Source organism: Chlorocebus sabaeus, chromosome 17, assembly GCF_047675955.1.
Source record: "Chlorocebus sabaeus isolate Y175 chromosome 17, mChlSab1.0.hap1, whole genome shotgun sequence".
In the NCBI taxonomy this organism is placed as follows: domain Eukaryota; kingdom Metazoa; phylum Chordata; class Mammalia; order Primates; family Cercopithecidae; genus Chlorocebus; species Chlorocebus sabaeus.
In genome coordinates this window covers 41849846-41864919 of record NC_132920.1, presented here as the reverse complement: position 1 = coordinate 41864919, position 15074 = coordinate 41849846, and the positions used below count along the sequence as shown (strand labels likewise).

General features: G+C 54.5%; 1 protein-coding gene across 5 annotated transcripts in view; it reads left to right on the top strand.

Moving 5' to 3' along the window:
* The window catches only part of TFEB (transcription factor EB), a 53057-nt gene extending 48656 nt beyond the window's left edge, over positions 1-4401 (top strand). For all 5 annotated transcript variants that reach the window (XM_007972613.3, XM_007972614.3, XM_007972617.3 and 2 more), the window contains exons 5-9: positions 330-450; positions 548-604; positions 1184-1259; positions 2140-2287; positions 3303-4401. In XM_007972613.3, the coding sequence (XP_007970804.3) occupies positions 330-450; positions 548-604; positions 1184-1259; positions 2140-2287; positions 3303-3782 (882 nt within the window). In that variant the 3' untranslated portion in view covers positions 3783-4401. The remainder of the gene's footprint in view (positions 1-329; positions 451-547; positions 605-1183; positions 1260-2139; positions 2288-3302) is intronic.
* The last annotated feature ends 10673 nt before the right edge of the window (positions 4402-15074 follow it).

The window sequence follows — 15074 nt, the reverse complement described above, 5'->3', positions numbered from 1 at the left end:
CCAGGAAACTGTCCAGAAACTCTAGAATTGATTAGATGACCTGCTCTAGGGCTTCCATAATGCCTGGGGCCTAATCCTGTCACATATTATTGGTTGGATCACTCTGTCAGCCACTCTAGGCCAGGGGCTCCTTGAGGGCAGGGAATGCATCTTATTCAGCTCTGGACTCTGCAGACTTTCAGGGTGAATTGCTGGGTGAAGGGGTCCAAGGTGAATTCTGACACTCTGGGTGTCCCCGGGAAGGACCGATTCTGGGATGACAGGCCCCAGAGGGGGCTCCCCGTGGACAGGGGGATACTCATGGGTCTCCCTCATCCCCCACCCCACAGCTACCCCTGTCCAGCAGCCACCTGAATGTGTACAGCAGCGACCCCCAGGTCACAGCCTCCCTGGTGGGTGTCACCAGCAGTTCCTGCCCTGCGGACCTGACCCAGAAGCGAGAGCTCACAGGTACTGCCTCCCTCTATCCCTGTGCCTTTGAATACCCAACTCCTTGTCCTTTTCTCCCTCCCTCCCAGCTCCTCTCTCCTTCTCTTTTGGCCTCCAGATGCTGAGAGCAGGGCCCTGGCCAAGGAGCGGCAGAAGAAAGACAATCACAACTTAAGTGAGTCCTGCCCTTCCCCGTCTCCCTGCCTCCCTCTTCCTTGTTCTCACCTGGGCTGGCTAAAAAGCCGCTCCCTGACCTGCACAGGTGGAAGGCTTCCCTGCTCATGGCCAATTCACTTGCAGATGGCTTAAGCCCTCCCACTGCTGTCACTCAGGGGTGCCTGGGTCTATTAGTGCTGTCTTTCCACTAGACCTCTTTAGGAGGGGGTGGGAAGGATTCCTGGAAGGGATATTCATGAAACCCCCAGTTTATCAGGTTGTTTTCTGGGTTAAGGCATGGGAGCTGGGGCGTCAGAGTTCTGTGTAGCGGGGAAGAGTCCTACCCCAGGCAGCTTTGCTGTGCTGCCAGCATCACTAGGGCTGATTCTACCTTTCAGCGCTGTTAATTGTGTCTGGCCTTTGCCCTGGACCCCCTCATCCCTGTAGAAATCCAAATCTGTCACCTCTTACTTCCTAGAAGGACAAATCTAAGCTGCAGGTTGCCCTGAAGCACCCCTCCCTGGGTTGGATACTTCTCCCCATGGGGCGGGGGATCCCCATCCCTCTAATTGCTCCTTCTGGAATCTGTTACCTTTAGTTGAAAGGAGACGAAGGTTCAACATCAACGACCGCATCAAGGAGTTGGGAATGCTGATCCCCAAGGCCAATGACCTGTGAGCAGGTTTCTGAGGGGGAGGGTGATGGGTCTGCGGTGGGCAGCAGCTGACAAGTATTATCTGCCCTCAGCCCTGTGCTAGTTGCTAGGTTGGGAGCAGAATTCCTTCTAGAAGCTCATCTATTTGAGAAAAGATCTCTCCCTCTCCCAAATCAGGAAAGCTCAAGACAGATGAATTTCTGTCCTGGAAGTGAGGCTGAGGTCAAGGGAGTATTCCTGGAGGAGGAGTCATGCTGAGAAAGTTTTCTTAAGGCCATTTGGCTGGTAGACAAGAGGCTGGGCTCACGTCTGTAATCCTAGCATTTTGGGAAACTGAGGCAGGCAGATCACTTGAGGTCAGGCGTTCAAGACCAGCCTGGCCAACATGGCGAAACCCCATCTCCACTAAAAATACAAAAATTAGCTGGGCACAGTGGTGTGTGCCTGTAGTGCCAGCTACTCGGGAGGCTGAGACGGGAGAATTGATTGAACCCAGGAGGCGGAGGTGGCAGTGAGCCAAGATCTCGCCACTGCACTGTACTCCAGCCTGGGCAACAGAACGAGACTCTGTCTCAAAAAAAAAAAAAAAAAAAAAGGGTGTTTGAGGGGTAGGAGGAATGAGAGTCCAGGGTAGGCTGGGCTGGAGTCTTGGTAGTCTTGGGAAGAAGGCTGCTCCGAATTGTCTGGTTTCATGAGATTAATGAGGTGGGCAGTGGCAACAGAAGTCACCAGGGAGGGCCTATTCTGTGCAAACTGAGATTAGCCACCTCCATCTCTAGGTCTGGGGTTGCTGGGTAAGACTGGGACAGGCCACATAAACTCTGCAACCAGAGAAGGGGCAAGGATTTGGCCACTCTTCTGAGCAATACACCTCTAATTTGCCTGGCCTGCTGCTGCAGGGACGTGCGCTGGAACAAGGGCACCATCCTCAAGGCCTCTGTGGATTACATCCGGAGGATGCAGAAAGACCTGCAGAAGTCCAGGGAGCTGGAGAACCACTCTCGCCGCCTGGAGATGACCAACAAGCAACTCTGGCTCCGTATCCAGGTCTGGTTCTGAACTTGGACTTCTTTGGTAACTCTGACCCTTAACCTGGCTCCTGGCCCCAGGGGGGCAGTACTTAGACTTCTGAAGTTGGAGACACAGGAATGATGCCCATTAGGAAGGAGGATGTATCAAGTTAGGATGTTTTGCTTTGGTAACAAACAATCCTCAGCATCTTTAAGCAACATATATCAGCTGGAGGTTCTGTTCTGTGAGACCCTCATTCTGGGACCCAGGCTGCTGGGACCTAGCTCTCTGATGGCACATCTAGAGCTGGCTCTTAAAGCCATTGCCACTCTTAAGGTGCCACATGTCACTTCTGTTCAATGGGCTTGGCCAATGCAAGCACACTCTGAGTACTCTCACCTCAAGAGGCGGGAAAATGCAAACCTATTACATACCTGGAAGGTGGAGAGCTGCAATCATTTAGTGGGTGGCACTAGGAATCTCCACAGGGCCAACCTAGAGAACAAGGAGCTTGGCAGAGTCAGCCCTACCAGCTGGAACTGAGAGTTCTAGTCCAGGCTCTGTGTTGAGGCTCTCTTGTCCTCTTTAGACCTGAGGCTGGCCCTTTACACAAAGGGCGATTGGACTGCACCTTGTTTCTCTTTCTTATGGTAGATGATACAATTTACATTAAAATCTAGCACACACAGGCACACTCAAAGTGAAAAATCAAAGTTTCATGAAGGAATGCTCCACTCATCCTTAATAGATGCAATGCATTCTAATAATTTCTATTCTAGTCTAGTCTAGACAAGTCAATTTCAATTAAAAAATAGAAAGTTGGTCAAGACTCACTACAGTGGTTTTACGACCCACTAATGAGTTACCACTTGTAGTCTGAAAAAACACTGGTCTAGACTCTAGAGCTACCCGATGTTTTCTTCCAGTGGAAACACTTTGGGTCTTGGGTGCTGTAGGGCAGGGGCAAGTGCTGTGACAGAGGCCCGGGGAGGAGTCCTGGTGGCTGGTACCCATGGGTGTGTTCCCCAGCCTTCTGTCTGCTCCCCTGCAGGAGCTGGAGATGCAGGCTCGAGTGCACGGCCTCCCTACCACCTCCCCGTCCGGCATGAACATGGCTGAGCTGGCCCAGCAGGTGGTGAAGCAGGAGCTGCCTAGCGAAGAGGGCCCAGGGGAGGCCCTGATGCTGGGGGCTGAGGTCCCTGACCCTGAGCCACTGCCAGCTCTGCCCCCACAAGCCCCACTGCCCCTGCCCACCCAGCCACCATCCCCATTCCATCACCTGGACTTCAGCCACAGCCTGAGCTTTGGGGGCAGGGAGGACGAGGGTCCCCCGAGCTACCCCGAACCCCTGGCACCAGAGCATGGCTCCCCATTCCCCAGCCTGTCCAAGAAGGATCTGGACCTCATGCTCCTGGAAGATTCACTGCTACCGCTGGCCTCTGATCCACTTCTGTCCACCATGTCCCCCGAGGCCTCCAAGGCCAGCAGCCGCCGGAGCAGCTTCAGCATGGAGGAGGGCGATGTGCTGTGACCCTGGCTGCCCCTGTGCCAGGGAACAGGGGCCGGCCTGGGGGCTGGGAGGGCTGGGGGCACCTCCCTCCCACCCTTCAGGCTGCACTGTGTGTGAAGTAGCCACCTGCCCTGCCTTCCTCCTCCCTGCTGGCCCCTGTTTGGACTTAGTGCCTGTCTGGCAACCTGTGGGGTCAGGAGAAGCACCCCCAGGGCAGCCCTCTTGACTGGCCCAGTGGGAAGAGGCCTTCAGCCCCTCTCCCGGAGATGGAATCGTGGGGCAGCGAGGGGCAGGGTGTTCTAGAGGTGAGAAGAGGGCCTGGTGGAGACGCCCTGTCTTCTGAGCCCGACCCCTCATTACCAGTGAAGGACATGCTGGAGGGTCGGGGAGACTCCTTACCTGAGGCAACTGGTCCTGGGGGTGCCCAGGCCTGCCTTTCTGGGACTCAGATGGCAGGAGGTCCGCCCCGCAGCCTGGTCCTCGGCCCTCCCACAGGTGGGCACCCCCCACTTTGGTGCTAACAGCTCTCCACCAGGTGGTGTGAGCGCGGGGGCTGCCAGAAGCGGGAGGGGTCACTGCCGGAAGAGCAGCTGCCCTCCGACCCCCCACTTTGTGCCTTTAGTAAACACTGTGCTTTGTACCCTCTGGTCCTGTCTCTTTGGAGTGGGTCTAGGGCTGACAGCGAACGCGAGGATTCAACCCAGTGGGCCCCCTCGAGAGTGCGGATGCTGCCTGGAGGGGTCGGGGTCGGGGGTACAGGGAAGAGGGAACACGCTTGTCCCCTGGTGTCCCCACACCTCAGCCTTGCCCGGGGGAGCCGAGGGGTTTGGGTGCTGTTGGGGGCACGGTCCCTCCTCACGACCACGAGGTGGCGCTGCGGCCACGCCAGTCCCACGCCTCCAGCGGCGGCCCGAGCGAGACTAGTTGATGTGGCGAGCGGGTTGCTCACAAACCAAGTCTGCCGCCCTTAGCTGCTTATTTGGGGCACCCTAGGCCCGGGGTGGGGGGCATGGTTCTTCTGTCCCACCCCTGTTCTGGGGTGACCTCCCCAGGTGGGCGGCCACCCAGCTCGAGAAGCTGTAGCTGGGCGCTCTGGAGGCGGCGCTCGCCCTCTATCTGCCAGACGGGCTTCCTGGTAACTGAGGGGCTGCGTCCTGCTAGGGCTTTGGGGAAAGGGACCCCCGTGAGCTAGACAGGGAGGAGACGGGAGCCCAGGACGCTGCGTGGGGGTTACGGGCCCGGGTCCCCCCGCCCCACTCTGGCTCTGGCAGCGAGGCCTGGGCGAGGCCTTTCCTCCGGGCTGCAGAGCTCCGGCCTCTGCTTGGAGACGTTGGTGCTTATACCTCGCCCAGGAAGGGGACATGCGCTGGGGACAGTCAGGGGTCGAGTGGCGGCTGCTCGAGCCCCGGTGCCTGGCGGGAACGGGGAGAGGGCTTTCCGGGCTTCATCCAGTTCCCCTCCGCTCTCCACGGCCGCTTCAGGCAGAGACCAAAATGGCTCCCCGTCATCGCCCTGAGAGGCTGAAGGAGCCTAATTAAAAAAAAAAAAAAAAAAAAAAATCCCAGGATGAAAATGGGTAAGAGGGCAATTTCCTCTGTGCAGAACGGGAGATCAAATCAACGTTGAGCAATTAACGTGTGAGGGGAGAGAAGGAAAATGGGCCGGGCGGCTGGGCGCTGATGGTGGCCGGGCTGGCGGAGGCTGCAGGATTAATCTCAAGGTCAGATGGAGCCAGGGATGACCTTGTGGAACCAGCCGGGTAGCTGGCGTCTCCTTCTAGTTCCAGGTTCCACCCCACTACCTGGGACTTACCCATGCCCTGGAAACCCCTCTGAGCCCCGTCTGGGTCACGCCCTGAAATCTAGGAGATACCTGATGATCTAGGCTTGGGCTGCCTTGGCCGGGGGGTGAAGGCTCCGGGAAGTCCCAAGGCGCGTCCTTCAGGCCCCTGAGAAATCTCTCCCGACCCTACTGGCTCTTCCACTTCACCCCGGGGATTCACCTAGTGGAGTGGAGGGCTGCCCACCTGCTTCCTCTCACAGCCCTTCAGGATCACGGATAGCCCTCCCTGCTAGCAGAGGTCTGCTAAAAAGAAATAAAGTTTTAAAACATGTTTAAAAAGGAAAAAAAAAAAAAAAAAAAAAAAGATCACTGATATCTCCCCCTCCACCTGCCTACTAGTTTCCTGCCCCTGGGCTCCTTCAGCCTGGCCACTACCTCTGGGATTGGAGTATGGACTGTACATTCGACAGGACAGAGGGTGTGAGTGGGGTTCTGTCCACAAGAGGGTGCCCTGGGCCAGGACTAGGCAGCTGCCTGCCCAGGCTGGTGGGGTTGGGGGGACTCAGCTTCATTGTACGTTCCAAGCAGTCTGCCTGGGTGGCTTCCATTCTGCCTGGGAGTCCTGCAGTCCTACCGATTTGGTTGAGGCCGGCCCAGGGACGACTTCCAGTATTTCAATAAGCCACCAGAAAGTGTTCCTGTTTCTGAGATCAGCCTGAAGGACCCTCACCTTGTGGCTGGAATGGAATCTGACTGGTGATTATAAACGATTCTAATTCAATAAGAGGGGAATGCATCCTTTAGCAATATTTATTTGATGGACAACACCTTTCCAGGTGTCAGGTCCATGGAGGAAATTCTTTTTTTTTTTTTTTTTTTTTTTTTGAGATGGAGTCTCACTCTGTCGCCCAGGCTGGAGTGCAATGGTGCAATCTTGACTCACTGCATCCTCTGCCTCCTGGGTTCAAGTGATTCTCCTGCCTCAGCCTCTCAGCCTCCCGAGTAGCTGGGACTACAGGCACACGCCACCACACCCAGCTAATTTTTTACATTAGTAGAGACAGGATTTAACCATGTTGGCCAAGCTGGTCTTGAACTCCTGACCTCAGTTGATCCGCCAACCTCAACCTCCCAAAGTGCTGGGATTATAGGTGTGAGCCACCGCACCCCGGCCTTTTTTTTTTTTTTGAGACGGAGTTTTGCTCTTGTTGCCCAGGCTGGAGTGCAATGGCACAATCTTGGCTCACTGCAACCTCCAATTCCCAGGTTCAAGTGATTCTCCTTCCTTAGCCTCCCGAGTAGCTGGGATTACAGGCACCTGCCACCATGCCCAGCTAATTTTTTTGTATTTTTAGTAGAGATGGGGTTTCATCATGTTGGCCAGGCTGGTCTTGAACTCTTGACCTCAGGTGATCTGCCCTCCTTGGCCTCCCAAAGTGCTGGGATTACAGGTGTGAGCTACCGTGCCCAGCCTGGAAATCCTTTTTTAAAAAACAGAGTAGGGCCAGGTGTGGTGGCTTGCACTTGTAATGCTGGTTACTCAGAAGGCTGAGGCAGGAGGATTGCTTGAGGCCAGGAGTTCAAAACCAGCCTGGGCAACATAGCAAGACCTTTATTATTTTTTTAAAAATTAGCCAAGCATGATGGTGCACACATGTGGTCCTAGCTACTCAGGAGGCGGAAATGGGAGGATTGCTTGTGCCCAGAAGTTTGAGGTTGCAGTAAGCTATGATCATGCTATTGCATTCCAGCCTGGGCAATACAGCAAGACCCTGTTTCTAAAAATAAAAAAGCAGGTAAGGACATTGGCTGGTGTGGACACAGGAGGGATAAGCCTGTCTAGCCCCTTCATTTTTAAGAAGGCTTAGAGAACAAACAGACATGTACAGTGGGAGAGGAAGCAGAGAAAGAGGTCAAAGCTAGGCAGGAGAGGACGAGAAGCAGTAGCTCCCTCAGATCGCTTGTGGGGCCCTCAGCAGGAGCCAGGCTGCTGGGGTAGCAGAGGTGGTGAGGGTGGAGGATGCAGACAGCGCCCCAGCCCCTGACCCTGCTGTTCTCAGCTCCAGTTCCTGCATCTGTCTGTCCCCACCAGCTGCTCGCCCTGCCTTAGTACCTACCTCCTCAGCCTTAGGAAGTTCTGCATGTCCAGCTGCATCTGCTGGGCGGCCCGCTCCACCGTCGGCAGAACAGGGCCTGGGAGGCAAGAGTTGGAGTGGCAGCCCGGGAGGCGGTTGCAGGGCCTTGGAATGTGCTGCTTGGAATGCCGTGTTTCCATTCTCCATGGTTCCTTTAAAGCAGAGATTCTTCCTTTACTATTTGACATCATTAACTTAGTGAGAGTCTGATACACACTACATACCTTCTCCCCCCACCCCACACACACATGACCTCCTAAAAACTAACCTCAGGTTCGGCACTCGTGCTCTCAACCCATGCCCCATGCTCTATCTCAAAGCCCATGCCCCTCCCCTGTCTTTCAAGCTGCCTGGCTCAGCTGGAGCTGCTAGAGAGCCCCTTCCCAGGCACCTGGGTGTACTTCCTGCCCCTCACCTCCCGCCCCTCACCTCCTGGGACTCCCACCTCTCGGGGCCCAGGCCCCATCCCCCTCTCAGACTCCTCCAGCTTCATCTTTTTTCTTTGCTCTGTTCTTTCCAAGGGGGGCAGTGGAATTTATACAATATTTAAGCAGCCAGAGCTGAGTCCGGGAAGATATTATTAATGTAAAAGGGACGGGCTGCAAATGCTTTTGGACCTGGTTACAATTAGAGGGTGATTTTTCTAAAGGTCAATGAATTCAGATAATATCCACAGGGGGGAGAGAAATTTAATACCTTTTTAGTGAATTAATTAATTATAATATTATATCGGCTTGGGGTTCTTTTCCAGAGTGATTAAGGGAGCGATCTGTCTTCTGTGAGGCTGGGGAGTGGCGCCTGCCGCCAGCGAGGACCCTGGCGCAGGGCTCAGGATGGGGGCCCTTCCCTCTCCTCTCACCCCTGCAGTGGCCAAGGAGCTAGGGGCTTTTTAGACATGAAAGAAGACAGGCTGGACCTGGTCAGGGCTGAGGGAGGTGCGGGTATTGGCCTTTCCCCTTGGCCTGTCTCCTCCACCCCTGGGTCCGGCCCTCCTGCCGCCATGTCACCAGGCCTCATGCCATGGTGGCCTGAAGAGCTGAGAAGTGGGGTATGGCCTCCTTCTTTACACTTGGAGAAACTGAGGCTCATGGGCTTCAGGGACATGCCTTAGACCCACTGTGGGTTAGGACAGACTGAGGTGGCAGAGCTGGCTGGAAATACCGAGAAGACAAGAAGGACCTCCCTAATACTTCCCAAACCAGGCCTTCTGGAAAATCTCCACCAGCCAGAGGTCTGTGGAGCTGCCTGGGAAGCTTCTCCATCTCCAAAAGAGGCTCTTTCAGGGTGTGTAGTGTGCCCAGCCTCTGCTTATAAAATGAAAACGCCCCAGGAATATTGACACCTCCAGTTGCTGTGAGGCCTAAGATTTCTGTCGCTGGAGGGATCTGAAAGTGGCCAAGGAGTGCTGCTTTTCACCCATTTATTCATTTATTCATACACAGTCAAATGTTCATTCAACAAACATTTGTGGCACACCTGCTTTTGTGCCATCAGAGAGACTTAAATATCACCTCTTGAGCCCCTGCCCACTTCATCTTAAGCCCCAGCTGCTCATCTGAGCAATAGAGGGTGGGGTGGGGAGACCTCCATGGTCCCTTTCTGTCCAGACAGCAGTCCTAACTCAACCTGAGGGCAAGAAGACTGGCTGGGATGCAGTGGGTTTGTGGAGCAAAGTGGGTGCTCATTAACTCAGCACACCCTGAGCACCGACTTTGAGCTGGCCCTGTGCTGGGAGCTGGGGATATGTGGGTGGATAAGGGCCAGCTGGTCCTGGTGACAGGGTGGGCACAGGGAGGCAGACATGAGCCTACAATCATGATTCCATGTGGGTTTGGAAAAAGGAGTAGAAGTGACATTAAGCTGGGTTGTGAGGGACCAGACTGACAAGGGGAGAGGGAAGGCGCATGGAAAGAGAGAGAGGGGCGTTCTAGGCATTGGACACAGAGTGTGCAAAGGCCTGACAAATGGGGGTACCTGCAGATAAGAGGGGATGGTGGGACAGTAGATGAGGCTGGGTGGGTGACCACCTTCGTCCCCACCCACGGGCCCAGGCATATTGACAGGAAGACAAGGCCATAGGTCAGGTCCAGAAAGGCAGGGAGCAGCAAAGCCAAACAGACTTGCTTTTTTCCCCTTGTTTTTGAGACAGAGTCTCGCCCTGTTGCCCCGGCTGGAAAGCAGTGGAGTGATCATAGCTCACTGCAACCTCAAATTCCCGGGCTCAAGGGATCCTCCTGCCTCAGCCTTCTGAGTAGCTGGGACTACAGACACACACCACCACACCTGGCTGCTTTTTGTATTTTTGTAGAGACTAGGTTTCACTATGTTGCCCAGGTGGTCTCAAACTCATGGCTCAAGCCATCCTCCCGCCTCAACCTCCCAAAATGTTGGGATTACAGGCATTAGCCACCACGCCGGGCCCAGATTGCATTTAAACGTTGGCTCTGCCATGACTTGCTGTGGGATAGAGCCTTTCTGTGCCTCAGTTTCCCTATCTGTAATGGGAGATTGCAATGTCTCCCTCCTAAGGATGTTGTAGGGATTAAAGGAATGACTGAAGGGAAGAGGTCAGCCCTGCGTTTAGCACATGATGTGGTTCCAGATATCTTAGCCTACACATGGCCCTCGAGAGGATGGATGGGTCAGGGCCATGCCCTCTGTTCTGCCCGAAATTCCTTTTTCCTCTTGAGGGGGTGCCAGCAAAGGCCTTATCCTGGGGACATTTCTTGGGGGGGGAAATCAACGTTTTCCTCCCCTCATGGCTCAGCCCCATCTTTCCCCACTCCCTGCCTCTGCCCCTCTTCTCCCTTCATGCAACACCCCCTCCGCCCTGACTCCCCCGCAACAGTCTCCTCCCCCACCCCTCCTCTCTCTCCATGTGCAGCGGGCCAGGGAGGGCCTTCCCATTGTACTATCTTTGGGCCCTAAATTAAAATTGATGACATCTTGAAATGAGCAGTGAGGGTAATTTTGCTTCTGAGCCGGGATGCTAATGAGGCCCCTTAATGGTGCAAACGCGGAGCTGACGGGTCGTGTGTCACGCACCGCGGCGAGGGGGGTAATGGCCGCGGTAAGTGCCGGTAATTACACCCTGTCTTGCTGTATTTTGGCAGGCCTGGTGGGAGAGTGGGGGCTCAATCACCACTGGCGGGGGCACCCCCACCCAGCACGGGATTGACAGCCAGAGATACCCAGTTCCACCCAGCCAGGCCCCTCGACTCCAGCCTCACCTAGAATAAGGGGCCTGGGCACAGCCCCCTTGCCCCATGCACACATGGCATGCAAAACACATGCCACAGTCACACCGTTGTGCACCTCCACCCCCCACTCCACACATAACTCCACAGCCTGGGCACTCCCCCAGTGTGCACAAAGCACATGCATAGTCACACACACGCACATGCACACTCACCCGTTATGCGTCCCCATACACTTCTACACTCTGCAGATACAAACTGCTCCATAGACACAGCCTGCACAGCACACACACACGCATGCACACAAATACATTCTCAAAGAGCACACATGCATGGAGCACCTACTGTGCTCTATGAGCTCTATGTCTGTGAATTCTGCTCCTCCCAACTCTTCTGAAATAGGTGTTATTCTCATTTTATGACACAGAAAAACTGAGCCTTGGGAGATTCAGCAACTTGTGTAAGATCACACAGCTAGGCAGCAACAGAGACAGGACTGGAATCCAGCTGTTTTTACTTTGCAATCTTTTCAGCCCCCATATTTCCTCCTATGTATGCATGCATATACACCTCTCATTGTATACACACGGGCTTGCATGTGTGCACACAGTCATCACCCGCAGATCACGTAGATCCTCTGAGCACCCAAAGACACATACGAAGGCATTGTTCAAATACCTATGCATTGCTGACACACATATGCAAGGTGTGCTTGGAGTGTACACACATATGTGCATATGTGTCACACGGTGCTTGCACCCCTCACACGTGGTGAGCAGGATATCATGGAGAAGGAAGCCTAGTTTCCTACATGGGGAACTAGGCATGTAGCCGCTCCAGGCTTCGGCATCTCAATCTCCAAAGAAGGGGAAATAAATCCTACTCCACTTCCCTCCCCAGCACTTAACTGTTGTTAAAGCAGAATGACAGCTACACAAAAGACTGTGACGTGCCCTTCTACAAACCCCCAGCAGAATCACACGCTGGGTGCACGTACATGCATTGTACAATTGTGCACGCACTGTCCAAATGGCATCTAAGCTCTCTGTACGTACAACATTGTATTTAGATACATCTCTGCACACACACTGTACACATGCTGTGAACACACATCACAGCACCTGTGCAGTACCCTAAGTGTACCTGCCAGTGAAAATGGAAACCCCACAAGCCCATGGGTACTTGTCATATGTATACACTACATCCCTCCCTCCTCTCCCCCAGAAATGTGTATCAATTCCATGATTACAGTAGAGGTTAAAAGTATAGACTTTGGGCCAGGCGCGGTGGCTCACGTCTGTAATCCCAGCACTTTGGGAGGCAGAGTCGGGTGATCATGAGGTCAGGAGATCGAGACCATCCTGGCTAACTCAGTGAAACCCTGTCTCTACTAAAAATACAAAAAAAAAAAAAAAAAAAAAAAAATAGCCAGCCATGGTGGCGGGCACCTGTAGTCCCAGCTACTAGGGAGGCTGAGGCAGGAGAATCGAGTGAACCCAGGAGGCAGAGCTTGCAGTGGGCCGAGATCGCACCACTGCACTCCAGCCTGGGTGACAGAGCGAGACTCCGTCTCAAAAAAAAAAAAAAAAAAAAGTATAGCCTTTGGAGTTGGACTGACTGGGATCTTGGCCTGGGTCTACCACTTTATTTGCTGTATGACCTCAGGCAAATTACTTAACCTCTCTGTGCCTCATTGTCTCCTCTGTTAAATGGGGATAATAATAGTGTATCTGCCTCAAGGGATGCTATGAGGTTAAATGAGTTGACAGATGTAAAGCACTTAGTGCCTGGCATGCAGTAAGCCCCAGTGAGTGTTGTGATAAGGTGTACAACTACAACAAAGGAACATACCTCGGGGTGTGACAAGCACCAAGGAGCAGGCAGTGTAAGGCAGAGGTGGGAATGCCCATATAAGGCTGGGGCAGTCAAGGAGGGCCTCCTGTAGGAAGAGGGATTAGGGCTGAGCCTTGAAAAACTATAGTTCCATTTACTGAGTACCTGCGCTGTGCCAGGCCCTGTGCTACGTGCTTTATATGAATTATCCCAGTGAGCCTTCTGCGAACCCTGGGAGGTGACCACGGTTATGTCCATGTTAGAGATGAGGCGGAAAAGGTGCAGAGAGACTCAGTAACTCATCCAAGGACAACAAGGGCCTAGATAGGAAAAGGAGAGGAGGCACAGGAATTCCAGGCGGGATGTGCAGCTTCTGTTAGAAATAGAGCAACAGATGGGAAACACACCCGGAGGGCTTTCCTTGCTACACTGTCACAGTTTCCAGTTAATGAGAAGGGGGTGAGCATCTGGAGGGGGCGCTGACCTAATTGCTGTGTCTCTTGCAGTGACAACAGGGACCTGTGGGGAGTGGGAGTGGCTGGCACTGCCCACAGCATGCTCAGGGCAGGGGCCAGAGCTGGGCATCTGATTTGCCTCCCTTGCCTCCTCCCCCACCAAGAGCCAGGGAAGAGGTGGGTCCTCCTGCTCAGGCCCTGGAGCCCGGGCCTGGATCCCGGGAAAGGGACCTGGACAGGTGAGAAGCATGGAGGAGTTGGTGAGGGGTCAGTGAGCAAATCTCTGCCCGCTCCACCCTGAAGCCAGCGCTGCCGCACCCCAGGGCTGGTTCCTGGAGATGTCTACATGAGGAATAAACTGTGGGCCAGGACGCTGAGGCTCCCCTCAAACCTTAATATCCCTGTTGCCTCATGTCCTTTAAACTCTGCAGGGCCTGACAAGCCCATTCACCGCCCCTTGGAGAGATCATAGATTTTTCCCCTCAGTGTTTCTCATGGGCTGTTCCTGTTTGTAGTGCAGTTTTTGACATTCAGCAAGCAGCTCCCCACAAATAACCTCCTGTCTCCCCCGCCCCACAAATAACCTCTAGCCCTCCTCACCCATGCACCCACCCTTCTTTCTTGCTAGCATAGAGAAGGGGGCAAGGTGGAGAAGGAGCGGAAGGGCCATGGCTTCCGAGGCCCGGGACGTGGGTTGGCATCCCCCCTCCTCCCGGTCCTAGTGTCGGGGCTTGGGGAAGTCCTCCACCCTTATCTCTGTGCCTTTGTTTTTTCCTCTTTGGTCAGGTGGGGACAACAATGCAACCTCCCAGGCTGGGGTGTCCCCGGGGTTGGTGTGAATAGCAGCTAGCACAGCACTTGCCCCGCGCTGGGGCGGGGTGGTACCCAAGGAGGGATCACAGCATTTATTGTCCAGATAAGGAGACCCTGAAAGTGGAAGAGGACACTGTTAAAGGTCACACCAGGGCAACACACGACAACTGGGACTGTCTCCGGAGCAGCAAGATGCGTGATCACAGGTCTATGAAGCATCTGCACCCTTTCTGCCCACCCCCTGTGGTGGGATGGGCTGGGGCGTCTGTGTGCACACATGGAATAGCTAGGGCTGGTTTACCCTGGGGAAGCAGAACAGGCTGGGTGTGGAGGTGTATAGAGAGGTAGGAGCAGAGTCTCAGAAGCCAGAGGTGACATCCTAGATACAAGGAAGGTGGAGCTGTTGGGAGTGGCCCCCAAGGCTAGACAGAGGAGAGGAAATCTGAGGGTGGGAGAGCGGGGTCGGGGGACTCAAATCTGCAGACAGGCTTGGAGGTATGAACAACCCCCATTCCAGATCACAGTGACAGCCACCCTTGTGGAGCACCTGCTTACAAAGAAGGCACTGCTCTGAGTACTTTTCATGCATTTGCTCATCCAATCCCCACAACAAGCCTATGGAGAAGGTACTATCCTTGTCTCCATTGTACAGAGGAGGAAACTGAGGCAGAGGGGGTTGAGTAACGTGCCCAATGTCACACTGCTAGGAAGGACAGAGCTGAAATTTGAGCCCACACAGCCTGCTCCTGTTCCCTGGGGCCCTCCCTGCTCCTGGCTCTGCCGAGAAGTTAAGCTGTATTGCTGGGGGGCAGATGGCTCCATGGAAGGGGCAAGTCCCCTTCCCAGCCCAGGTCCCAGTTTCCAACTCTGTGGGACCCGGCAAATTCTGCAGGAGGCTGCCGGGCCAGGAGACAGCAGCTTGGCTTTGGAGACGGCCTGTTTGGACCTGGCTCCACCCCTCACTCGCAGTGCGAACCTCCCGGGTATATTTCTCAATTTTGTGGAGCCGGTTTCCTCAACGTGGGAGAGGCCTGTTCCGTTGGGCGTCGGGAGGTTCAACATTCTTAGCTGTGGGAGGCAACTGGCGTGAGTGGCCTT